This window comes from Clarias gariepinus, chromosome 25 (assembly GCF_024256425.1).
Source record: "Clarias gariepinus isolate MV-2021 ecotype Netherlands chromosome 25, CGAR_prim_01v2, whole genome shotgun sequence".
Lineage (NCBI taxonomy): Eukaryota > Metazoa > Chordata > Actinopteri > Siluriformes > Clariidae > Clarias > Clarias gariepinus.
The window spans coordinates 17,451,928-17,479,681 of NC_071124.1; the positions used below are offsets into that span (position 1 = coordinate 17,451,928).

Consider the following 27,754-nt stretch of genomic DNA (forward strand, 5'->3'; position numbering starts at 1 on the left):
TATCTCTTGTTAGGTGCCTAGTGGAAACATTTCTTGTATTTGCAGCAAGAAAAAGAGAGCCTAAGATCAACAAATAGATCAGGTAAATTGCCACAGTGTTAAAGTGAGGTACCAACCAATTTACATTGCCTAGGTGACCTATTCAGATCTGTAGTCACAGGCTATAACTATCATGGCTACAAATAGCAGGTATGAGGTTCCTCTGCAGGATGGTTTGGCCAATAGGAAGTCACTGCTCTTCCTAATCAGGATGAACCACTTGAGATGGTCTGAGTACCTCATAAGGAAGTCCCTTGTAGAACCACTTGTAAAACCCATTGGAAGTCCCAGTAGAACAAAACTCCAGGAAGACCCAGGACCCACTGGTGAGATTCTGTCACTGTGGCTAGGAAGCGAGTCTAGGTCAACCTTTTCAACCTGTTCCCATCAGGAAACTCATCAACTCAGAAAAAAGAGAAGGAAAAATCCCTAAGAGTAACAGGTGTTTTGAAATATAGTAGTTTTTAAATGAACCAGATTTGGTCCTCCTAACATGGACCAATGGAAAATAAATTAATTTCTTTTTGTGTTCACTTTGTGAAGTCATTTGAAAGAGGAATCAGATCTTTTCCTGTTTCCTGACTCTAATGTGGCCTCAGTCCCTTTTCTGTTTCCCCTTTTTAGGTTCTCTGGAGCGCTCAGACCTTTTCAGCTTTGGATTGTGAGCCAGAAGCCATGGGTAATTTCATTGCCATACTCGCCCTGGCAAAACTGGTGTGTAAACAAATTAGTAAACGGGGGAGTTGTGTTTTCTCTGGATTAGAAGCATGATAATGTTCACATTACTTACCCATTAGGGATTTATGTGTAGTTTCATCTGACGTTAGTTAAAATCTTCATTTTTTATTATAATTTACTCATAACACACCTTAAGGCACTTATGAGCTATTAATAATATAAACTATACTCCTGTACTATACTGTATATTAATGTGCTGATAAATCTCACTTAACACTTTATCACACATATTCTATATTATTTATGCTGTACCATATTTTAACAATTTTAATGCGTTTTATAAATACAGAAAGCAGATTTGCTTCCTGTGTTTATCTGGTTTGTTATATTCCATTTTTCTTAATGATGATTAATTATTACTTAAAGATGGATAATTATTTTTTTTCCGATGGAAATAATATTTTTTCGGCAAGAGCAGAGGCCTCAGTAAGTAAAGGCAACGCAAACCAGGAGCACATGGGGGTCATTATGCACAGGTTAAGCACACATCCAAAGGTGGTCTCAGTTCGGTTTGTTTCTAAAAGATCTGAGTTTGTTTAAAATATTCACGTACAGTATGTGCAAAAAATGCTGACTAACTGTTGTCGGTTTGTTTTGAGGGCTGAATCGGACCCGGTCTTAACAAACCCTTAATAAAACATGGGAAAATATTAAAAGTCCCATGGTACTTCCATGTAAGGTCGACACATCCACTGCTTGTTAGGTCGACAATTTTGTAATCTAATCATGATATTAAATTTCTCATAGTTAGGGTCACCATGATGGATTCACGTATTTAACTTGAGACAGATTTTATGCTGGATGCTCTTCCTGACTCAACCCTCTTCAATGTACCCGGACTTGGGACCGGCACTGAGAGTGCACTTACTTGTACAACCCCGAATGGCTGGTGTTGCTTCCCTGACCGTGAATTGAACCCGGGCAATGGTGGCGAAAGCACCAGAAAGTGCCACTATTTCTCCAGGGAATCTCAAGTTGCTGCTTACGATGAGTTCTGTCATTTCAACCAGGACTGGAAAATTGCCTCACTGATTGTTTTGGTGCCCCAAGCTCTCAAAAAGAATACAGGGGATCCTAGACACGACTCTCTTTGCAACTGTTTGCAACATGCTCCCTTTCCCCAAATGAAATGTTGTACTATGTGGGTGGAGCTCTGCTTATAGTGATCTTGCTGTCTGAAAAGGAAGGTCTGTTCAGTCTCAGTTGTCCCACTTTTGGAAGTGTTATGTTTATTCCAGCCAGACATCTAACTCCTTTTCAATCTGCGAACTGATGATGAGAACAGATTTTGACTAGTGCTTGAAGTAATCGAATCAACTCTATCCTACTTTCCACTCTCGCTCATCTTTCACTATCACATTCTTATAATGTTACACTTTTCTGTGCATACAGCTTACGTCTGTAATTATTCTCATCTCAAGACTATCGCGTTGGACTCTGGGCACACTTTACAACCCAAACTCCTGCCAATCCCTATTTAACACAAGCGTCACCTTCTTTCTGGAACGTTCGTCTAATTATTATGCTAATGTAATTGGCAAGAACCTATAATCCAACACATCCCACACAGAAACAGCAGAAGTAAGTAGCTCCCACCTGGAGAACAATTGAATGTGTTAAATATTCTCAGTTCAAAATGTAGGACTTTGGAATAACACCACCTGTACACTTTAACACAAATTAAGTGCTGAACATGTGATATGTTCTCGGTGAAAATGCAGACAGTTTCAATAACACAGCCTATGCAATCTACAAATAGCAAACTACAGTATGTATTGTAAACATCGTGACGTTAAACCCCCCTCCCCCCCTACACTTTAACACAACAGACGTGAAATGTGTGACATATTCTTAGCATAAATACAAGACAATTTGGATAAGAGTGGGTGTGCTTTCTTGCGTTTTAAACAAAACTTTATTGTTTATTGTTTTGGCTGATAACTATTCCTTTTTTTTTTGTTGCAATATTCAACATGGACTTGAAAAAAAAAAGCAGATTTCGAAAATCTCCGGGCACTTCTTTTTTTTTATTTTTTTCACATCTTGTGTTCATTTAAAGTTAGGAATATTCAGATATCTTGACCTTGATGTGACATTCAGCTGGTCCCCATGAGAAACACTACTGATGTACCAAAACTCCAGCTTTTATTTCTTATAAAAAGGAACCAAAAATGCTACCATGCTTACTGTACTACTGTAAGTATACGGTCAGGGTTAGATTAAGGTGTAGGTATACCATGAATTAATAAATTTCACAGTGGAACTATGGTGTGTATGTGTGAGATGGGTGTGGAATGGTAGATGGAAGACAGAAACTAGGTCGGGGTCCTTGATGTTTACACTGATGAGGGTCAGAGAGCAGGTGGATCGTGGAATACCTGGGGACCTTCCGTCTGTTGGTCCATGATTAGACGTCAGAGAGGAATGACACACACTGATAGAACACCAGGTGAGCATCAGTATGTCATGTGTATAAATATAGAACAATGTGCTTCAGGATATATAATCACTCCGATTAAACAGATAATCCAGAAACAATAGGCATGCAACTTGGGTTTTTTTTTTTTTTTTGTAATTGTTTAGTTTGTCTTCTGGATGATGGTTTTGGCAGATTTTCAAACCAAACCGTGAGCAGTGGTACAGTGTGTCTTTTGCTTTCATCATGGTCATAAGGTTTGCTCTTCACCCTTTGGTGCCACCGTTCTCAGCAAGCTCGGGGGCTGCTTAACCTCCTTTAACATGCTGGTGTCGTGATAGGTCAAAATAGGGTAGAATTAGCCCATGCAAACCTTTAATAAATAAAGTGGCAATGTGTTGCACCACTAATGGAATGAACTGGAATCCAAACTGTACCGTTTATCGATTCATTATAATAAAAAATGTGTTAGGCTAGGAATTAAAATAGTAAAAAAAAAAGGACACAGTGACAAATGTAAAATCCTTTTTGAATTCAAGGCGCTTTGTGGTCAAACTACTACTTTCTTTCTTTAGGCTCCAATCATGGTGAGCTCCTAATGGAAAAATGGCAAGTAGCCAAGATAAACCACTTGTATAATTTCCAAGGACGGTCGTGGTGGCTATTATAGCAATAGAAGCAAAACAGTCAATAAAGAGGCAACTGCATGTATACACTTCTCAGCATGTGTTGCACACTGTATGGTAGTGGCGACATGACCAACATCATCTTTTAATCTTTAATGTGATAATGAGACTTCATCACTGCACTAGGCAAATGGACAATTGTGGTTCTACTGTAATAAAGCCGGCATGTTTGCACTGAATTTCAAAAGCTCCATCCATCTTTAATAAGGATGGCATGAGGTATGCTAGCCAGTTACAGTTCTGCCATGTGTCTCATAAAACATTTTAGGAATCACCTGATGATGAGGTTGCCAACTCGCATGAGCATTTTAATCTCAACCCTTCAGGCTACCACGTTGCCAACAAGACGCCGATTTGTATTTTTCACAAATGATTGCGCAACAACTGTCTATTGTCTTTACATTACTCAAATACCAATCAAGGATTTAAAGAATAATGTCAAGGACAACCTGACTGAGAACAAAACTGAGACTTTGTTTATCTTCTTAAACCCCTTAAGGTGATTGATTGATTGATTGCTCTAAGAACTGAAACATGCCCCTGAGTGTCATGATTGTACATGATGGAAATCATTCATTCAAGGAACTACATGATGAGGAGAACACAACCATCATGGACTTGGAATGCAAACCCTAAACTCCAGTCTATCCTCTAGAGCAGGGGTCTTCAAATCCAGTCCTGTAGGGCCAGGACTGACCAGGACAGTTTGTAATTCAGCAACACCTAAACACACCTACTGAACCTTTGAGAAGAAGAATCACCAAACTGTGTTGGACTGATTAACCATTTTATAATGGTCAGGGTCATATTGGATGCTAGAGAACGTGATGATAGAAATCTACCCTGGATGGGATGCCAGTCCATCACAGGGCACCATGTACACAAATTTACACCTAGGATGGAAGGAACCAAGGAAACTGGAGAACCCAGGAGAACATTGAAAACTTTACACAAATAGTAATATATACAGTAGGTAAGCTGACCCAGGAACCTGGATGTGTTTAGAGGCAACAATTCTACCCACTTCACATGCTGCCTAGTTGTGAAATTTAAACCTATAATTGTTAGACTGCTACTTTTGGGCCCTTGAGCAAGACCCTTACCCCTTAACTGAATTGGATCTAATACAGTGTTTTGCAAAAACCTACTTGTCTGTGTTGGCTGTGATACAAATGAACCTTGATCATCCATTGGAGTACACAAGATATTTCATCCATCAAACCATTGTTAAAATCTCATTACAGCTGATGCAGTAGGTTAAACATTGTTCACATATCTATGTCTACTTGGACAGTGGAGAAGCAATAGAACCAAGTACAGTGGCAAGACAAATCTTTCTGCATCTTTCTGTTGTTACTGTGAAACATAAGTAGAAAACAAAATTTCGACTTCTTTCTTAGTAGGTCACTATTTATCCAAGTAGCTTCTTCAGTCTGAAATGAAAGGAAAGGAGTAACATGCGAATATTTGGGCACCTCGAGAGATTTGAGCTCTCAGATAACGTTCAGACCTTAATGAGCTCATTAGAGAGATGGCTTGTTCACAATCATTGTTAGGAAAGGCCAGGTGATGCAAATGTCAAAGTCTTATAAATAGTGTGACTCCTCAAACCTTGTCTAAACAATCAGCAGGCATGGGCTCCTTTAAGCAGCTGCCTATCAGTTAAGACAATCGTTGCCTTTTCAATTTCCTGGGCAATTAGGAGATGGCGATCAAGTTGGAGGACCAAGAACACTTTCTAAGAAAACTACTTGTAGCACTGATAAAAAGGCAAATTCCAAACCTTTTGCTATTTTTTTTTTCACTTTAAACAAATATGACCTTCATGACTTCATAGTTCCTCACCACGAAATATAATACCAGAAGTTTGCAAAAGAACTGATACATTTTAAAAACAGGTACTTTGGACTGATAAAGTAAATGTAGCTTTTTGGCTACAATGAGCAATGGTACTATACTGTATGTTTGGAGAAAAAATGATGCAGAATCTCATTAAAAAAAACACTTCTCAAATTGTTAAGCACGCGGATGAATCGATCATGCTTTGGGATCGTTGTGCTGGACCCAATTGCACAGGGAACATTTCACTTGTTTGGATGGATGGAAGAAATGGACTTAATAAATACCAGCAAATTCTGAAAGCAAACAGCGCATCATCTGTGAAAAAAGGTGAAGATAAAGAGAAGACAAAGATTCCAAACACGCCCAAAAATCCACAATGGACTACCTCAAGAAGAGCAAGCTAAAGGTTCTGGCGTGACCCTCACAGTTAACTGACCTAAACATTATTGAAAATCTGTGAATAAACCTCAAAAGAGCAGTGTATGCAAGAGATCTCGTGAACATAAAAGACTTATCCACCAAAAAAATAGGCAAAAAATAAATAAATCCCCCAAACAAATACTGAAGGGCTTAAAAATAAGTCTTTTCAAGGTTTGATCATTGCCAAAGGGGGTGTTACTAAGTACTGCCCATGCAGGGCGCCAACACTTTTTGCCTCAAGCTCTTTTCCTTTTTTATTTATTTATTTTTTTTTCTAAAACTGTAAAAGATTTTACTTAAAAATATTCTAACTTAAAATATTAAACAAAAATAAAATATTTATGCCGTTTGCTGATCACGTCATTTTCTACTTTACACATAGAGTATACTTGGATGGGCTGCACAAGTATATTAGTTGCCACCCAAGTATATTTACCCACCCATTAAAAAAACTGTCAGAGAGAACAACACCATCTGCAATTGATTAACTAGTAGTGGACAGTTCCCTCTTGCGCTACAGCTCCTGTACCTGTTTATTCTGCTACCGCGAGAGTGGTGTACTAAGAGGCAGTGAACGCAATGGATGCTAGCCGCCGTAAAAAGAATAAGAAGGGCGTACTGACGGTGGCACATGCCCTGCAGCGAAACCGTTTACAACCGTCAATTGTAATGCTACTGGAGTACAGGACTGACATCACAAAAAATGTAGAACTCAGGAAATGTGCATTTTATTATCATTATTATTATTATGTGGTCACTGAAACAACTGAAAACAACCATAAAGCACACAATCTTATGAATCTGTGCAATTTCTTTGTTTATGTGACTCTTTTTAATTTTTTTTTTTTTTTGCTTAGACATGTTTGTATAGTTGGTTAAAAGGAAAGGTTGTGCTAAAAAAAATATGTCAGTCAATATTGCACTCCATATTGCACAAGGCTTATATATATATATTGTATGTACAGTATATATTCTTTTTTAATATGTGGGTGTTGAATTCTTGATTTGTTTTTTACTTTGTCTCACTCTTTACTTATGGGTAGATGAAGGGGAGGGTGAGATTAGAAATGTGAAATTAACACATTTATCAAATAAATCAAAACATTGTGTTAAAAGTTATATACAGTATATGTGTTGTTTCTTGTACATGTATATAGTAGACCACTTTTGTGCTGGCACCGTGTGGTGTCCATACTTTTGCACTTTCACATTGCATTCCGGTTTTAACTATAGTCCCACATATACAGTATGTGACATCAGTTCCAGTGTTTTATCCTTTTAAACAACATCTTACAGAAGTCATTCGGGTTGTGTTTTAGTTCAGTCTGCTAAAGTTGAATTTAGGAGGAAGCTGATACAATTATTATATGATTGATTATAACTATGGATGATACACACAAATAAACTTTCATCTGTGTTTAAATGTGTGCTTCTGGAAAAAAAAAAAGTGCACAGATGCACACACATGCTCACATGCACACTCACAATCAGACTGTAATTAAGGTTAGGTGCCTGCAGGGTAAATTATAAATATAGGACATGCAGATCCAGCTGAAGCACAGTATAGATTCTTTCACACGTCCATGAGATTAGAGCGGATCAGTCTTTAGCGTATAACCCCCATTCTAATGTTGCGGTTAATCCGCTCTTCTGAGCACTGCCTTCGCTTCTGCACTTACATCAGGCGATATCAAAAATGTGTATCTATATCTAATCCCATTATTATTCGATAAGCAGCTCATGAATGTATATATTTTTTCGGAATACATTACTTCTTCTGCCAGGAATGTACTCGTTGATGAACTTGATGAAGATCAATTACGTTCACACGCATTCAGCATTTTCATGCATGTCTACCTTTGATAAGTAGTTCATGAATATTTAAATTGCCGCTCAACTGTTTTCACCGTAATAGCAGGCAACATACGAATGAATAGACTGGACGATAGAATGAATTCCTTTCTTTCTTTCTTTTTTTTTTAGGTTTAATGTTTGTGCTACTTATAATGATATCATTTGTCTTGATAAATTATCTCTTTCACTCATTCATCTTAAGTAGCCTCCTTATTCTGGTTAGGGTTTGCATTGGATTCATAGCCGATCCCATGGAGCAGTGGATGAAATACTGCTCCATCAACTTACATGCCATTACTGGCATGTTTGTGGGAAGTAAAAGGAAAATTGAGAAAAACAATGCGGACATACAGCATAAAAATCCGTAACGTGAACTCGTGAAAAAAATCCTTTCCCATATTCATGAATTAAATAACCTCTAGGCGTCATAATCATAATAATAAATGATATTAGTCCTTAGATATTTTAGCGCTGGAGATTCCAGTGGTAGAATTCCAGAGCCAGAAATGTGAACTGCCTGAAGTTATAATAATATTAATGCTATTAATATTAATGATTTTAATAATAAAGCAGCTCATAAATTCCTAATTCTTCTTCTTCTTCTTTTTTTTTTTTTTGCAAAATGTTTGCACACATGCACTTTTCATCTACATCATTACAGCATGGTTGTGTAAGATTGCTTAAGTCTAACTGCTGTGCAAATCTCAAATATTTATTACAAATTTTCACTAAAGTGGCATATAAAGTATTAAACGCATCTATTGCCTTTAAGCTCTAAGGTTGCCAAGTCACCGTCTCGTCTTTTGTGCAAAGATGACGAGACATCTTAGAACCCAAGTCAAATATTCATGAAGCAAACAAATCATACGACTAAACACCCTCCTAACCGCAGAAATCAGATTTGCGCTCGGAAAACTGAAGGTTCCGCAGGGGGCTCCAGAGTTAAAATTACATGTGAACTCGCAGTTCCTCTCGGAGCATGAGCTGGGGGAATCGGAATGATGTTAATGCATTATTCAACGCTGATGAAAAAAAGAAGATGACAAGACCTTTGGGCTTTGATATGGGCAGCTGGAGGAGTTTGTATGGATGGTACTGTAGGAGGGCTTCATGACCCGAGAGTGTGTGCAGAAGAATATACAGTATAGTGTATATAAATAATGATGCCCCATGTGTTAATACACTATTTGTATACTGTAGAAGTGTGTGTGTGTGTGTGTTAATATGTTAGATCCCAATGTGGGTGTAACCGTGTATGTGCGAGTGTGTGGGTGTGGACTCACAGCGTGTGTGTAGGTGCTGTAAGTGCTGCTGTATGTGCTGAATGGCAGAGCCACAGCAGGGTTGAAGATGCCAAACTGGCCGACCATCTGTTGCATGCGGCGGATGGTCCTCTCCTTATCAGTGTCTGCGAACTTCACTACCAGACTGGAGGATGCTCCCTAATGCACAGGAAAAAAAATCATCTATTAAAATGTATACATCAATTTCAAAGTCCACCACCATGAACAGTTTTTTCATTCTCTCTCTCACTCATTCTCTATTCTGCTTCTCATTCGAGGCCTGGACCCTATCAGAGGTGTCTATGGAATATATTTTCACTTTATTATTTTTTAATTGTGACATCACGTATCTTATTTAAATGATAAAGCTACTATGATCGACATGTCGCTCGTTCACTCAGCCTCACACATCAAGCCAGATATGTGTAAGTCGCTTGTAGAAACATTAGCATAAAAATATAAAACTGATGAACAAAGGAAAAAAGTTCATATCTTGTAAGAGTTTGTGTAAATTTGCATAGAAAAAGGCCGTAATGTGAAACTCGAGTTATAGGCTTCGCTGCAAATTTATATAGGGATTATATTAAAATATTTAACGTCAAGTTCAGCCTGTTACTGGAAGAATCAGCGCTAACTGTACTCGGTAGGCCGCTTTTTCACCATTCACTAACTTTTTTTCTCATCAGCTTAGCCTTTTATGGAGTTTTGTGAGAAGCCCTAATTGCAAATCAACTATGCATTCAGTGCGCTCTGAAATGTACAGTATAGGTATCTGTCATTATTAACACATTAGGAAATCAGTGGTACACAAAGTGAAATAAGTCGTACAGTAGTATGGTTGTAGCTACTATGAGAAGGGCCATATTGTAATAACGAGACACCTGGGTCAGAGCAACTCCAAAACTGCAGCTCTTTTTCAGATGTTACTAGGCTGAAGTAGTCAGGATGTACAAAAAATGATCCAAAGAATGAAAACCGGTGAACTGGTGACAGGGTCATGGATGGCCAAGGCTGGTCTAATAGAAGAACTACTGTACTATAGCTGAAATTGAGGAAAAGGTTAATACTGTTTCCAAAAGAAAGGTGTCAGGACACCTCAGGTCATTAACGTTTTGGTGGCAAATGAGGGACCTACTGTACTTAACATTAGGCAAGCGGTCAAAATGTTATGGCTCATAAGTGTATCTGTGTATTCGAACCTTCTGCCTTCGAGGAATTGTTGCCATGCTGTTGTTAATGACATCAGAACTTGTCGGTTCCGTGACAAAGCCATGATTTTAAGGCCTGTAGCAAAACTAATGAAAGGGGCAACTGGGCTTGAAGCTAGCAGGTTTGTAAATTCAAATCAAAAGCAAGCACAAGAGCAACTAACACCATGGAACACATTAAATGTTTATGTCAAAATATTCATAATGTGTTTAGCCACTTCATGGGAAATAGTTAACAAGTACTCCACTAAGACAAGCATGATGTTTTCAATATTGTATATCACATTTGAAGCTTTGGACGTTTTCCAGATTTAGCAGATGAAAAGTTGACAAAATTGGAGTTTAAATGCCTCAGCAAGCGCTACTACAACTACTTAAATCTGAGACCAACACGCCATTGAAAGAGGTTAAAACTCACAGGTCAACTCCTACAGTAACATGATAGCAAAATGAATCTTGGATTCACTGATAAATATTACTATCATAAACAGCTGGAGTTTTGCATAAGTTAACAAACTGTTATTTTGTTACAATTCATCTGTCTCTATCCCATCATGCATTCTTTGCACACACACTAGCAGACACATGCACATGCATTTACACACACATGCACGCTCTCACTTGCTCATTAAGCGGCTTCTAATCATTTAGTGCAACACATGACCTTTGGTGTGGAGGCTACGACTTCCTGGAAATCAATCAGCTGTAAAGGCCAAAATACTCTCAACTAATGATCACACAGGAGAGAGGAGACAGCGGGGCGACGTGAGGAAGAAACGGAAGAAACAGAATGACAATGTGTTATTAATAAAAAGTCTTTGGGCTTGTTGGGTTTCTGGTAATGAAATGTTGATAATCTAATGTTTAATTTCCTCCTACTGTATATCATATATATAGCATCCACGCAAGTATGCATTATAATTTACGCAATATATCGAGCTGGATATCCACACGGGTGTTCATTACAACAGCTCGACCTCGTGTGTGATATTGCTTACACACATATTATTTTGCACCACCAACCAGCATTAATCTTAAGATTAAGGTAATTAAAACACCAACTGCAAAAACAGTATTTAGAAGCAGAGCGATACATAGTGTTAAACGTCCCAATGCTGTTATACTCTATATCAGCACTTATGGAATACCTCTCATCCAATCAAATTGTTGGTCAGAACTAAGTGTTGCCTAATTAACAATAAAACATGGTATAGAGGATAGTGTGTGTACTTCAGTTCTCTGTGCTGAAACCTGTGTTTCATTCTCAGTTGGTTTTAGGTTTTTAGCTTTTAGATGTTTTTTATTTTATTTTTATTAGATCCCTTAATTTTGTTTTATATAAACAAAGTGAATACACAGACAAAAACTGATTTAAAAGTATACATTACAAAAAAATCACAAATTCACATGACTGATGTCATGGCACGTGTGTGTAAAATGAATACAAGAATGCTGAACATTTCTTTATTTATTTAAACAGCGCCCAGTAGGCCCAAAGTGTGCCAATTAAACATTCCCCATTCCAGCATCTGTGGATTTATGCTTTCTTGCTGTTTACACCAATTTCTGACCTCACCATCGAAATACTGCGGCAGAAATCTAAACTTTTTAGACCATGCCATATTTTTTGACATACAAATTCTCCAGAACAACCTGTTTCTAAAGTTTTTCTCTATTTTTCATTCTAACAAAATAACTGTTGCATTAAAGAAAAAAAAAACACTTCAGTTCAATTAACGGGTAATGAGGTATTTAAAAAAAAAAAAAAAAAATAAAAAAAATGAAAATAAGTAAAATAAATTAAATTGGTTTATTATTTAGTATATTGTTTTATTAATAATGGCATTATTTCTTATTTTTATTTTTTTTTTCTTTTCCAAAAATGATTTCAGTGCTAAAAGCTTGAGCATCAGTTATAATAAAAAATATCCTTTTTTCTTAAAACTCACTTTTAAATGATCTGTTTTAAATAAATTTCAACCTACACCACATTATAATAAAAAAAAATAATAAAAAAGTCTTTTTAACATTTAAAATTAGAAAAAAAGAAAAAATCATTAACAAAACCGTTTTTTTATTCATAAAAAAATATTCCTTAGATCAATCTTTTGGCTTCATTTTCTGTATATTTTTTAGCATGAAATTAATAACAGATTTAGATTTGTAGTATGTATATATTATCCCGATGATGAAACATTCTTTTGATAACAGACTGATCCATTTTTACTGCATGTGAAATGAGCCCGCTGATGGTCCTTAAACTTTTGAAAAGGTTACGCTCAGTGGTGAAGGTGTTAATGCAAAACTTTTATTATAAAAATGCACTACACTATTAGAAATAAAGGTAACAAACTTAACTTTTTCTTGTTGCTGACATGATACTATTGAGTCGACCTGCTTTACACCATTAAGTGTATATATTAAGAGGGAAGGTGCAGGTAGTGGAGCTTTAATTTGCGTTTATGGTAAAAAGTACATCAGTGGTCTTTAAAATCCGTTTATGTGCCATAAATTATTTTTAAAGGTTGAAGGCCAGCCAGCATACTAAAGACATCATCCCAGAAACAAACATATACACTTCAAAAAAAGTCCAGCTACTATGATAGTTTTACTATATAAAATACTACTTTTAGTCTAAATTAAATATCATGTCCATCTAAATTATAATAGTTATTAATGGACCTGAGAAGGAATAAACCTAGCTGATCCTACATCAGCTCTCATGCACTGATTCGTAATTGCACTGGACATGACGTCAATATTCAAGTCATCAAACTAAAAATCTGTCTCCCGTCCCACTTCTGTTGTCTGCTTATGTATGAAAATGTCATTACTTCATATTAATTAATAAGATGTATGTGACAGTAATGCCAATATGCCTTGTAGGACCAAAGTGTGTGTGTGAGTATGTGTGTGTGTGTGTGAGGGATGTAAATGAATAACCCCTACAGAAATACACACCAACCGAATAGATTTTTGTCAGTATGTGTTCATTAATTCTGACTGTAGATCCAAGAGGAAAAATCTCCATTTCGACCCAGTTGGCAAACCCAGGACCAGACCAACTAGACGACGTCTTTAGGATTCATAAAAAAAATGTACATTCCGAATATCAAGGCTTCAAGACTAATTTCATGCCATAAGTCATCATAATGTAAATAGTATGTTTTGTTCATAAAGATCTAAAGATCTAAACATCTCCTAAGGCATCGTAAAGACGACCTCGTAAAGGGCAAACTTGTAGCCCTAATAGTGAGTAGCATACTTAAAGCTATTTTAGACCATAAATTCTGTGCTAAATATATTAAAATTGTAATTAAGTTGTAAAGGCCCTGTGCCATGCCCAGCCGCTCAGCCGTCCAAATGGCAGCAGATTCCAGAATTTCTTGACTTTTTGAGCATGTTAAGACCTCGAAAAAGCCCCGGATGCTGAAAAAAAATCCTTAGAAGAACAAGAGGACCTGGGCCCTAATTCTATCAATTATTCTTTTGCGGGATAAAGTGGAACAACTTAAAGTTAGTGAAACAAGTTAAAGTTAGGGAAACAAGTTAAAGTTAGGAATTGATTAGTAAAATAATGAATAACTTTTGTGGATAGTAAATACATTAGAAATCCAAAAATAAATGTTTTAGGAACATAAAGGTAATATAGCATTACATGAATAGTATGCTTAGTTAATTCCAATTGGTTATAAAGTATACTATTTAGTTAAAATAATCTTTTTTTTTGGTTCTGCCCGCTGGGGTCGCCACAGTGAATCACTTGATCCGGATACTGATTTGGGTTTTATGTTGGCTGCCCTTCTTTCCACAACACGCATATAAGATAAGTTAAGATAAGAGGAACTTTATTCATCCCGAGGGAAATTTAAAAACAAAAATATACAGTAAGCAATAATAATAATAAAATAAATACAGTACACATAAGTACAGTATTATATTAATATTATATTAATATATTTTATAGTATATTTCCTATTCTGAATCAGAGTGTACTGATTTATGCACCTCTGTTGCCGGAGTTTCCTGTAGAAGAAGTGAACCTGCCTTTAACTTTGTAGTTGGGGTGAATGCATTTCATCACTTTCATCAAACATTACTTTTTTCCCAGTGCAGAATGCTCTTCTATACTACAAAAGCAACATGGCCACCCTCGAAAATACATTATGTGAACGACATCACCACAACGGCATTGTGACGACAGTTCTGATTGAAGTCTACCCTGAGGAAAGTGTTTTTTGAGGGAAAGGCTTCCACCATGGACTGCATAAGAACTGGACAAACGCTGTGTGACATGACTCAGGTTTTTTTAAAGGGTGATTTTGAAGCTCATCTTCACCTTGGCAGGAGCTGACTCCGGCTAAACCCTGGTTAATCCATGAATGGTCAAATGTGCAGAACAAATGGAGGCTGGCTGTTGGTTGGAACACATTGTTCTACCTCAGTTCCCCTAAACTAGCTAGCCTAGCTTTAGCGTAGCTAAATTGCTAAGGTGGCTAACATTAATTTATATGCTAATGTTATTTTGCGTTTGATTGAACCCTACACGTCCTACAGTCCATGTGGGAAGCTCAAAGTCGGCTGGTTAGCTAATGAGATGCGTAACAGATAGCTAGCGGTTTGACACCTGACGTGCTGCTGTAACTCAACCTGGCCACTCCCCTAATTATGCATAATTGTATAATTCATGAGTTACAGAAAGATAAATCTAACTAGAGACATTGGCTCTATGGGGACTCGCTTTCGAAGCTGGTGGTCATTTAAGGAACTGCACATTTTTGCTTTCACAGATCATTAACATGTTATGATATTTTTATCTAATTTACATACAGAGGTGGGCTAAAAAGAAGCTCATTGGAGGACATGGGTAAGGACTTCCATGCTGCGTTTTCAGTTCCAGAATGAACAATTCTCTGTAAAATCTGTTCAGTTATGAAATAATTTGTTATATTCTGCCGACAAACATTAAAAAGAGGCAGACGCATAATTGAAAAAATCTCCATTTTCTTTCAGACAAATCCCTTGTTCACGATCTCTCTTTTCTCTGCTTTTAATCTCCAGTCAGTATTTATTTATTCATTCTTATATGGAGAGGATTTCTTTCTGTTTCTCTATCCATCTCCATTTCACCCCATCCTGATGAAGAATTCATCTGTCGTGTGCACAGAGGGGAGATAAAGAGGAGTATTTCTCCAGAGTGGTGACGAGGGGGGCAGATTGGGATGGAGAATGAGAGGAGTGATGGGGGGACAAGAGAAGGGGAAGGAGAGGGTGATGGAGGGGGAAAGAGCCCCAGCGTGGAGCAGAAGATCAGTGAGCTCATTTGCACTTAGATTGACGTCGATGCAAGACCAGGAAGACGCGGGAGCCACTGCCATGGAGCTTGCAGCCTTATGAACATGGAATGACCTGCGATTTGTGTGCGTGTGTGTGTGTGTATATACTGTATATATATTTATCGAAGTAAGATATACTCACAGGCATGGTCTGGCTCCCGTGGAGGCCACTGATTGCTGACTGAGCCTCGGTGTGTGTGGAGAACTTAACAAAGGCACATCCTGCAGGACACACACATACACACACAGGACAGGAATAAGAAAAGGGAAATAATCTAGAGCAGTGCAGTAGGCTGGCTGTGTCTCAAAGACAGGCTGACACACACACACACACACACACACACACCCGGCACAAGCACTGAATAATCACAAATATACGTATATGTTTATTAGATTAGATTCCATTTTATAGAAAAATATTAATAGTCATAAATATTACATGACATTATTCTCCACCTTTTCTTGTCTGTTGCCTTACAGATGTTGAAAAAATATCTTATAGCAACACTTTATTTGAAGGATACCTACTTTGGGCCTTCGTAACACATACCGCTGGCATAAATATTTCATATAGTAATGCTGGGAAGGTGAAAAAGGGCCTCATTTATCAAGTTGGATATGAATATATTTATTTGAAAATTATTCTCAGCAACATTTACACAAGAAATGTACGATTCCTAAAAATCCACTTCATTCAACGGAAGAAAAAAACAAACTATTCTATGAGTTGATGTACAGTATTATGAGATTCACTATGGGAGTTAAAGTATGCAGAGTCAAGGTTCGGTACGGTTTTAAGGTCACGGTTCAGTACATTCAATACATTTAAATCTAGAATTTGGTACATTTTCAGTTCAGTTATGTAGGAAAAAAGACATGAACTTTCTTTGCACTGATGATGATGATGATGGAAATGATGATGATATTAACTTCTATATTATAGTACAAATTTATAAATGGTGGCAAACCATCGAAGATTGTTGCTAGATGGTCAAAAACAAATAATTATACAGAGACCCTGGAATAATCATATTTCAGGGCAAATTATCATACATTAAAAATCTGATTTCAGAGCCTCCATAATTGTGTTTGCAATGTTCTGTGTATAAGTAATGTATTGATTCCAACTATTCAAACGATTATCTTTCAGCATTGATTACTAAACCTAAATAAATTACTGGGGTCCAGGGTTTGTTCTCTGTGACATGTAACAATAAAGTTTATATAAAATGAATAACCAGCCTGGTTCCAAATCAGACCTACGACGTTAAATTTTGACACCAAATATACTATCACACGAAATGAACGTATATTAAGGGTTAACCCTGGATGGGATGCCAAACCATTGCAGGACACACACACATGGGAATGCCAATCAACCTAATCTGCATAGCTTTGGACTGTGGGAAGAAACCAGAAAACCCAGAGGAAACCCACGGAGCCTGAAACATCGAGTTATATTTGTAATAAACATCTTCATTTGACTTTTCAAACCTGTGCACATTTCATATCTCTGAAGTGATATCTGAATCTTTTGATAGAAGTGACATGCTGCCTGCACTGTTATTACAATCTGAGTTATCGAACTAGCAGCTACACTGTATTCACTTGGATCACCTCTAAGTTCACGTCTACTCCACTAAGACTCCCTAATGTCAACTTTAATAAACTTAAACAAACTTTTATATTACTGACTTTAAAAAAGCAAGCAAATCCATATCTTAAGGCCAGTAAAACTACTTATTCAATTAAGGATCACTCTCGGCCATGGCCCTGGTTTGATTCCTGGTTAAAGAACCTAACCCCAGTCGCGGCTGGGCCGGACGAGCCGGCGCACACCTAGTGCCAATCCCAAGCCCAGCTGAATTGCGGAAGGTGGCATCAGAAAGAAAATCTGCAGTAAAATCTTTGTTCGCATTCTGTACAAACATTAGATTTACTACAATATTAATAAATAAGGCCCAGATGGTACGCGGAATGTACAATGTGTTCGTCCAACCAGCCATCAGAAGAGCTAACTTTAACCAGGTGAGTGAACACCTGGCATTTACAGTATGGCATGCTGGTGAAAGATCAATCAATATAATATGATATTTTGGAGCTCTGCTGTTCTTTGTTGGGGGCCGTGGCTCAGCTTACATAAACACTGAAATGGTGCGTTTAGAGAAGGAGTGAAATTAGGTGCGTTTTTAAGTATTAAAAAAAAAAAAACAGTATTCTTTGAGAAGCTCTAAGACCTATATTAAATTATTTAAGAAATAGTAAATTATGTACAGTAAAATATGAGACCTTTAACATGTAAAAATATATTGCATATATTATTATTATTATTATTATTATTAGAGGTGGCATCAATGGAAAAAGTAAAACATGGTGGACCAGATGATTACATGGTCCAATGTTTGACTTGATGAAACTTTTTCACACTCATCATGTTTCTTATGTTTATGTAAAAAGTGCTTTTGGGAGTTTTTAAAGAAAAAAAGGGAAGAAGAGGGTTTTAGCATCATCATTGCTACTAGGAAAACATCATTTTCATTTTCTTTTCATTTCTAATTATTCTCCACATTATTATTTTTTATTATTTGGTTAAAACAGCTTTAAAACTTTAAAAATATCCAGGAGCTTTAGAGGTAACAGCGATGTTATATTAATGCTATCTGTACGATAACATCATGGCTTATTGCTTATTATTGGTTAAAAACAGTATAAGACAGAGCCATGATATGAGTCCATGTGTAAATAAATTCAATACCAACCATGTAATATTGTTGAGCCTTCAGAGAGAGAAAGCAATCACACACCACTTCTCCCACAATTACATCTTTTAAGCACAGTTTGACCTCTCTGACACATAATGGGGACTGAGTGAGTCAGTGAGTGTGTGTGAGTTTGTGTGCGTGTGTGTGTGTGTGTGTGAGCAAGTAGAAATGCATGCATGTGGGCATGCATGTAATGTAAATGCATTAGATTGGCCGTCTGTGTGTGAAAGAGTGAGAGAGAGAGATAGAATGAGCGAGAGAGAGAGAGCTGTAGAGAGAGAGAGAGAGAGAGAGAGAGAGAGAGAGAGAGACAGAGAGGGCTGTAGAGAGAGACTCTGGGATGGAATTTGAATGATACTGGTGTCCCGCTGAGATGCAGTTACTCAGGAATGGATTCTGCCACTTTGGTGTCAAGGCCTTCTGTCAAACGCCTCCACGCTGGAACATCAGCCTGACATGTTTGTGTGTGTGTGTGTGTGTGTGTGTGTGTGTGTGACACAGACATATACACACACACAATACAACTGCTTGAGAAGTGCATATATCATGTATGTGCTTTAAATTAGGGTTTCTGTATGTGTGTGTGTGTGTGTGTGAGAAAGCGTGTTTGTGTGCGCATATAGAAAGACTGACAGAGTGAAACTAAACGTATAAATGACAGCCCAGCTGGAGTCCATCCACATGCGCTTCTATTTACAAGGCAGGGTTTTTGTGTTCAGAGAATCAATTGTTTCGCTTTGTGCAGATCAAGTGTTTCACTTCATCTCTGAAATCCTCCAAACAAACTGAAATCAAAGTCTAGGCGACGTTGCTCTTGGACACACTCTCTCTCTCTTTTAGGTCATTCTTTAAAGGTTGTTCATACAGCACCTTTTATATACGAAATACAGCTCAATGCAACAACAGTAAGAATTAAACATGGCATGGTGACAGAATTCAAACATTTTTTGAATTAAGTTTTTGGATAAACGAACGTGCTCTGAACGTCCTAGACGTTTATGTTGCATTTTGTAGTGGCGCTTGATTGACTTCTACACCGGCGTTCGTTTGTCTCTGTCTAACGTCAGCCTGCAGCCCAAACTGTAGTTTGTGTGTTTACCTGTGGGGGCAGTGTGTCGGGAACTGGATATGAAAGTCCGCCGCTACTGGGTTTACTCTCTGACTGCACAACGTCGGATTAAAGGAAGTTTTTTTTGTGGTTTATGAAGAAATAAAAATTTCCGCGTAAGTTTTTCAACAATAAATTTTTTTATTTTGCCCTTTTCCGCATTTCCCTATGTATAGCATGGAGGATCATGGGATATATCCGGTCCTCCGAAGCGTAAAATGAACGCGCAGAAAACGAACTAGAAGCGGTTTCCTTGCGTTCGTTGGGTTTTGAATGCCAAGAAAAAGCTGCATGTAACGTTTTTTTAATGCCGTACAAACGCGCAGCCGGACAAACGCACGTCACCAAAGCCCGTGTGAACACTCTCATTGACTCCTATGTGTAGAAAACACTCTGCGCTTGATCCGCGCTTACCGGACGCTACGAACGCAAAAAAAACCCTCGATTTTAACGCCCGTGTGAACAAGGCCTTACTAAACGCATACTAATCAAGACATAGCTTAGTCATGTTTAGGTAAAGGATTAACAATTGCATTTTCATTGAGTCTACCGCATTAAATCATGCATACTGTATGCCCAAGTAACATATTTGTGCTAAATGACCCATCAGATACAGTTTTACAGCACAAATAGTGCTCACTATAGAGCTAAAGGTCCAGTGGGTGGTGCTGGATCTGATCCTACTCTATAATATCTATAATCCAAAGTTTACCCCTAAGACATGACTTCTAACCCAGACAACATGTTAAACACACTTATCCAGCCGGAAAAACACTCGGTTGTGTCCACCACCTGGACTTGCTGGAGGAGTTGGATCAGATCAGATTCAACCTCTTAGTATTTTTGTCAATTTTCTGTGTTGCGCTTGACAATAAATTACTGTGCAAAAGTCTTGAGCCATCCCTTATTTCTTCATATTAAATGAAATTAAATGATGAAGGTTAAATTAAACGAATGGAAACAAATGTTTTACTGTGACGAGCTGCAAAGTGCCTAAAGATGCAATTAAAACATTTCTTGAATTTTCAATTTCCAACAACCTCTGCACCACTCTCATCTGTTCCTCCAGCCACTCAGCGTTCAAGTATAGAGGACTTATGATCATCTGTCATCATCTGCTCCTGTTTCTCACCAGTTCATGATTGTTTATACAGTACTGTATTCTTGAATGATTAATAGGTGACTGTGTGGCTTAAGAAAAACCACTCTTCTGAAACTGCTCAGGTACAGGAATCGGATTAAAAATTAAAGTTGCCAAAAATGAGAGCCAAAAAAAGTATTATTAAAGTATTAACTATTTCTCAAGACTACATCAAAATACAATTTGGGATTCCCAAATTGCCTGTGGTGTGTGAATGTGCATGTAAATGTCGACCGGAGATAGGAATTAAATACAATGGTAATCACCGTTGGGCTCCAAAGTCCCTAAGTATACTAGAGAGATTCCCTAGATTGTTGGATGGAGTGGTAACAGCAGTGGTGGTACTATTATTGTTATTTTTGTTGTTGTAAATGCATGCTTTAAATGCATATATTTTCTACTACAAGAGTTACAGTAAGGAAGGAACTACTTCTCACCTTTGCTGTTTCCATCAGGACCCCTCAGCACGGTGCACTCTTCAATCACTCCATAAGGCTCGAAAAGGCGGTACACATCTTCCTCCGTCTGCTGCTTGTTCAGCATGCCAACAAACAGCTTCCTGTCCTCTGAAAAACAACAGAGCAAAAAAAAAAAAAAAAAAAAGGCTGTTATGAATTCTGTCATGTCACTAGTGCCTTCTGGTCATATATTACAGTACCATACATTTCTTTATTTAGCTCTCCAAGCATCCAGCTATTCGAGGACTGGACAGACAAATGCTGAAGATGCCGGAGACCAGAAGCAAGTGCAGGCTAGTTGTAGGAGGAAGAAAGACCGCAAGAACTAAGGCTAGCCCACAGGATGTCAACTAACACTGGTCAAAAAAGCGAGGCCACATTCGCCTTCACACTGGAACATCAGCGCTAATAGTAATAATGAAGCACTGTGAGCACCTGACTCAGAAATCTGTGCCTATTAACACACACGAGCTCCATCTCACAGTACTCCTGTTCCAATTAAAGCTCCTCGGTGTGCTGTCATGACTCATGTTCACACTTATTTCTTATTTTCCTGAATTTCCCACCACTTAAAGCAGGATTTTGCAAATGTGAGTCTCTAGTCATTAATACATGATTGTAAGACAAGAACAGTAAGGTAGACTTTAATAGACTTAACTTTAAAAAAGACTGCACTTCTCCGTTTTACGGTATATGCACGTACACACACTGAACACTTCATAGAAACAGCTGCACTTTTGAATATTTATGCAATTATCCAATCAGCAAATCATGTCGCAGCAACACAATGTACAAAATCATGCAGATATACAGGTGAAGAGCTTTAGTTAAACATCAAAACGGGGGGAAAGAATTCTGATCTCAGTGATCGTGGCATGGTCATCAGTGGCTGGTTTGAATAAGAGGTTTGATCACATTACAGAATAGTATGAAAAAAAATCCAGTAAGCATCAGTAACGAAGACAGAGGCTGGTTTCTAGACTCACTGATGTTTAAAACCATGGTGGGCAGAAAAGCATCTAAGAATGCAGAGCTTTAAGGCAAAGAGGCTACAACAGCAGAAGGCCACATCAGGTTCCACTTCTGTTAGATGTTCCAAGAACAAGGGTCTGATGCCCCAATAAGCACAGGATCACCCAAACGCGCACGCACACAAATAACGACAGACCTGAACACACACACAGTGCCAGCACGCATAAACGGAAACGTTTATCTGTTGGGATTTATTTTCACTTTTTTTTAAAGGTAAAGTGCAGGTTAATTTGTTTGATTTTTACTTTATATTTTGTATTAATTATTTTTATGTTAGTTTTTTTGGGGGGGCTGTGGAACGAATAATTTGAGTTTCCATTATTTCTTATGGAAAAATTACATTTGGTTTACGAGTGTTTTGAAATACGAGCCCACTTCCGGAATGAATTATGCTCATAATCCATGGTTTTACTGTATGTATGTAAATTGTACTTTCAGTAAGAGCATTCATAGAGCTACATGACACCCATCTGATAAGTAACACTAGGCATGCTTTCTTCACTTGCCAGTTTTGGCACAAGTAATGTTGTTCTGTCCTAAAGTATGCTTGCGTATCTCCAAAACAGAAGATGGCAGTATGCGCTTCCTTGGTCAATAAACACATAGAAGAAGATGAGTACAACGACGTCAACTTTTGTGCTATGTCTAACATTAGTAAATTTTTTTTTTAAATGTCGAAAACAGCTCTCTCTCGTCTGCTTTCCAACTTTGGCATGTGCGGCGTACAGTACAATAATACAGCAATAGTTAAAAAGTTTGGACACACCTTCTAACGCATCTTACACAATGCCGAAGGCATCCTAAATATAATTATCCATAATAATATACCATAAGGATTGGTTGTTTTTATTTTAAAATGAATGATGTAATTCCCTGTTATTTCATAGTATTTAAATCTTCAGTATTATCCTAGAATGTAGATAATAATAACTCTACAAAAAGACATTGAATTAGAAGGTGGTGTACGTTGGTATTGGAGGCAACAGATGATGTCGGGTTCTAATCAGCAGTCCACTTCCATGTTTAAATACAACTGGCTTTCATATCTGATTGAATCAAGCTCAAGTACACTGTTTGAAGCCTAAAACCACATTTCGACTACTTGATCCATGCCCGGGCACAGTTACACGGAGCGTTCACACTGTGCAAACCTACCGGACTGTGGGGTCAATCGGACTCCACACCGTGCACCCTAAAATCCTGTCTTCATAAACAAATGCGCATTACAGTGACATATTATAATATCATGACTTTATCTGTGCTGGCTGTCCTAGCCTCCAGTCCTTTAGACCCCCTGCCCTGCACACAGCTTGATGTTTTCCCTACTGTAGACGCACATGATCAGCTTATTATTAAGCCCTTTAATGAGTTGTGCCAGGTGTGTTGAGAGTAGGGGAAAAAATGCAAACTGTGCAGAGCAGGGGGTTCCCAGGGCTGGAGTTAAGAAGCCCTTGTTAGCAACATTAGATTAGCAGCTTCAGTGTAAAATTACAGACGGAAACTCCAGAGACCGAAGATGATTTAGTTTGTCAATAAAGTCTGCCGTTCGAAGTAGTACAAGTTGGTTAAGTAGTACGGAAGAGGATGCATAAAAAAAAAACAAGTTCAAATTGAAGAGGCTAAGTATAATGGATGCCATGAATTCAAGCTGCCGCTGAGACAAAAAGGACAGCTGGACGATTTGATAGCTGGATTTGCGGAATAGAACAGATTGGCCAGCAATGCACCGTATCAACAGAAGCTAAGCCATCATTCCTACCAAACAAGAGCATGGCAAATTACATCCTCACTATATTCCAGTCAAGAATGGCCTTTTTTAATCTTTTTTTTTCTCCACCACCTCTTTCAACCTTTCCAGTGCAAGAAAGCAAAAGTCGGAAATTTGGTGCGGGGTGTCATACTATTGGGGCTGGTAGAGCAAGGAGATGGATTGCGCCAGGGGCTTGAGACCAGAGGAAGCGTGCCATACTGGTGACAGAGAGATGCAGGGAGGAGGGAGTGCTGGCGGGAGGTAAAAGAGCGAGAGAAAGCTCTAATCTTGGTAGAAAGCACATGGCGCAGGCCACCTGCCAAATCAATCAGAGCTGACCCACAATAGCTGCTCCACACAAACACTCCATTCTGGTCGAAAACTGTGTGAGAGAGAGAGAGAGAGAGACAGGCTAAAGAAAATGTTGATATGTTTTCCAGAGCAGGTTTGAATAAACCTCTTATTATTCCCCTTTCATGTACCCAGTGTGTGTCATGGCGAATTAGTGCAACCACTGTGAGTGAAAGAACTGGCATCCCATTAGTAAGGAGATGCTGATTAGAGACTGTTTTTGTGACAGGGCAGCGCAAGGCTTTTGTGTGTTGAGAATTAGCCCTCTAATAAAGCACAGTTTTTAAAAGAAATATTGCATCAGCACTCATTCAGAGGTGCCAAAATGTTAGAGTGGGTGAAAACACACTGAAGCAGTAGTCACATCATGCAGCTTTTACAGGGTTAAAATGAAAGCAGAATAATTCTGTTTGGTCAGAAATGTTTGGTTCACGTAGCTTTGACATTATTTCTGCATGCAGGACAAACCACTCAGACAGAAGTCAGACAGTTATTAAGAACTATTAATGCTTCAGTGATTCTGTAGACATATGATACTCTTTTGAGTTGACTTACCCATGTATTAATGCATTTATTAAAATATCTCATTGTAGATAAGCATTCTTAGACATTCTTAGAAATACTATATTTTAAACTTAAATTATCATATGACCAAGTTTGACCCCAAAACATTACCAGGTGTGCTGAACGGAAAGTTTTGTTAAACTACTCTCAAGAGGAACTATTGTTACAAGATTACATGAACTGCATGACACTGAAAAGTCTGTAAAAGTGAGGCAGTTGGCAGAAGCTACTTTTATTGCACTTATAGACACCACTTGACATTGGTAAGTAATCATCGCTACCTTGGAGTTGGCCACTGCACTCATTCACTCTGGGCACGTTAGAAACAGAAGAAAGACATTTTGCACGAGCCATTTTCTCAAATTGAAAAGGAGATGATGTTAAATGTTAAACTTTAAGATATCATAAAACTGCATAGTCTCTAATTTCCTTTAAGCAGTTTGTCATGCAGTTCATTATTTCAATACTGCATGTTTATAATACAAGTAAATCTGAGTGTTTTAAAATTGTGATTAATCACAGACTCGTTTATCGTCTATACCGCTTTGTCCTGTATTCAGGGTCACAGGGGATTTGGAGCCTATCCCAGGAGACTTAGGGCACGAGGGGGGTACAACCTGGACAGGGTGCCAATCCATCTCAGGGCTAGGGCTGAAACAATTCCACAAGTAACCCATGTAATTCGATTACAAAAAATGGTCGAAGCAAAATCTTCTGCCTCAAAGCTTCTTTTAATTAATTTTAAAAGCTTGCGTTATGTTTTTGCGCAATTATATGTTGACAGCGCGCTTTCGACACAGCGCGCTTCCGGATGCAAGCCGCCACTAAATACCGTCGAAGAAGAAGCGCTTACGTCACCCACAAAGCAAGACGAGACACAAACAGTTAGCTGTGTATTGATTTGAGGGAGCGTTCTGTTGCAGACTGCAAAATGGAAAGAAGCGATAAAATTATCAGCGAGTCAAGAGAAGAAGAAACCAGCAAGGGAAAACAACAGAAATTGTCAGTAAAGGCTTATATGTTTTGCCTGAGCTTTAGATTTTGCAACTTTTGTTCTGAAAGTTAAGTTGCACAACGTAGTGTTTTTGTATAATTATTTAATTTATTGTGTGCATAAGTCATTTGAAATACTTTTTTTCAGTTTTTGCATCTAAGAAAAGGCTTTAAAAAGGCTTTTATGTATTGCACTGTAATGCACTTAATTCATCTCAGTCAACTTTAAGCTTTTTCTTGCATTGTGAATAATGACAATGTTTATTTTTGATAAAATGCCGTACACATTTAAAAAATAAAAGTACATTCTTCTAAAAAAAAAAACAATCTTTGTTTCTTTTATATATTTTACATTGCTGTTTAATTAGGCAAAAGTACATTTTAACTGATTACTCGATTAATTAATTACATTTTTGATAGAATACTCGATTAATGAAATATTCGATAGCTACAGCCCTATGCAAGGCACACACACACTCAATCATTCACTACAGGCAATTTGGGAACGCCAATTAGCCTAAAATTAACACAAACCATTTCCACATGGGACTAAACAGCTGTGTGGTCATGAAAAAAAAAACACTTGTTAGTGGAACTAATCAGAAAGGCTACAGTTTGTAAAGTAGTGAGCAAAGAGATGGACTTTAAAGCAGTATAAACATCGTCATGTGATCTGATGAGTTCAGACTGACCCTGTTCCACAGTGCTGTGAATGTCAGGGTGAGAAGGGAAACGCATGAAGCGATGCACCCATCATGCATTGTGTCCACTGTACAAGCCTCTGCAGGCAGTGTTACAGTATGATCCGGGGTTGGTCAGGTCTAGGCTGATGCTAGCTGATGACATGAATGTACTGAATGATCAGGGAATCACATCAGTGACGTTGATGGAACAGCCATAATCCTATTCCTTATATTAAAATGTGCAACTTTTTTTGTACAAAAAAATAAATAAAAAAAAAACATGTTGTTTATGTGTTCTGTAAAAAAAACATAACAGATTATTTTACATACCGTAACACCACATATTAGTTTGTTATTAATCTACGCTCACAAGGGGGTAATACATTTTATGTACAAGAACTTAATAATAATTAAAAAAACAAAAAAATTATCAGGGTTAGAATTAAGGTTAGGGCATCGTCCAATCAGTTATTTGTCAACATGTATAAGGATATGGCAGGAATGTGAAGCCTCTCCCACAGAGGTCTATATTTACAGAGCGCACTGTGTGAGTGGCAGAATGATTCTGTTCAGTTATTGTAAATGATTACTGTTCCAGAGTTGGAGATTGAAGCACAGAGCTGGCATGCACACTGCGTGAGCGTGTGTGTGTGTGTGTGTGTGCGAGCGTGCGGGTTGACTGATGAAACTCTCAGTCAACAGTTTCCACACAGCCTGTGTTTACCGAACACACACTCGTCCAGGTGTGTGACAGAGGCCTGTGAATGTGGGCATGATTGAGTCGGCTTCGGATGACGGGTGCGTTGCAGAGGACATGCGAGTTTAATGCCTTGTCGGTGGCCTTGTTTGACTGTCTCACACACGAACACACACAGACACACACAGACACGCAATGCTGTCAGGATGGTCGAGCCTGACGACGTGTCAGAGTTTTTATCATCTTTATGAGTCAAGGTCCGATGTCTACGGAGAGTGCTAAGCTATATAAAGCAACAGAGCAAAAGCCACAGAGCAACAGTCCACCCAAGGACACACAGAGAGAGAGAGAGAGAGAGAGAGAGAGAGAGAGAAATGAGAGGAAAGAGAGAGG

The 27,754-nt window shown here is 38.1% G+C and overlaps 1 protein-coding gene across 1 annotated transcript in view; it reads right to left on the minus strand.

Moving 5' to 3' along the window:
* LOC128512999 (CUGBP Elav-like family member 5) overlaps positions 1 to 27,754 on the minus strand; it is a 216,171-nt gene that overhangs the window by 24,767 nt on the left and 163,650 nt on the right. The window contains exons 4-6 of the mRNA XM_053486577.1: positions 21,271 to 21,399; positions 15,965 to 16,044; positions 9,279 to 9,437 (exon numbers count right to left, since the gene is read on the minus strand). Coding sequence (XP_053342552.1) covers positions 9,279 to 9,437; positions 15,965 to 16,044; positions 21,271 to 21,399 — 368 coding nt within the window. The remainder of the gene's footprint in view (positions 1 to 9,278; positions 9,438 to 15,964; positions 16,045 to 21,270; positions 21,400 to 27,754) is intronic.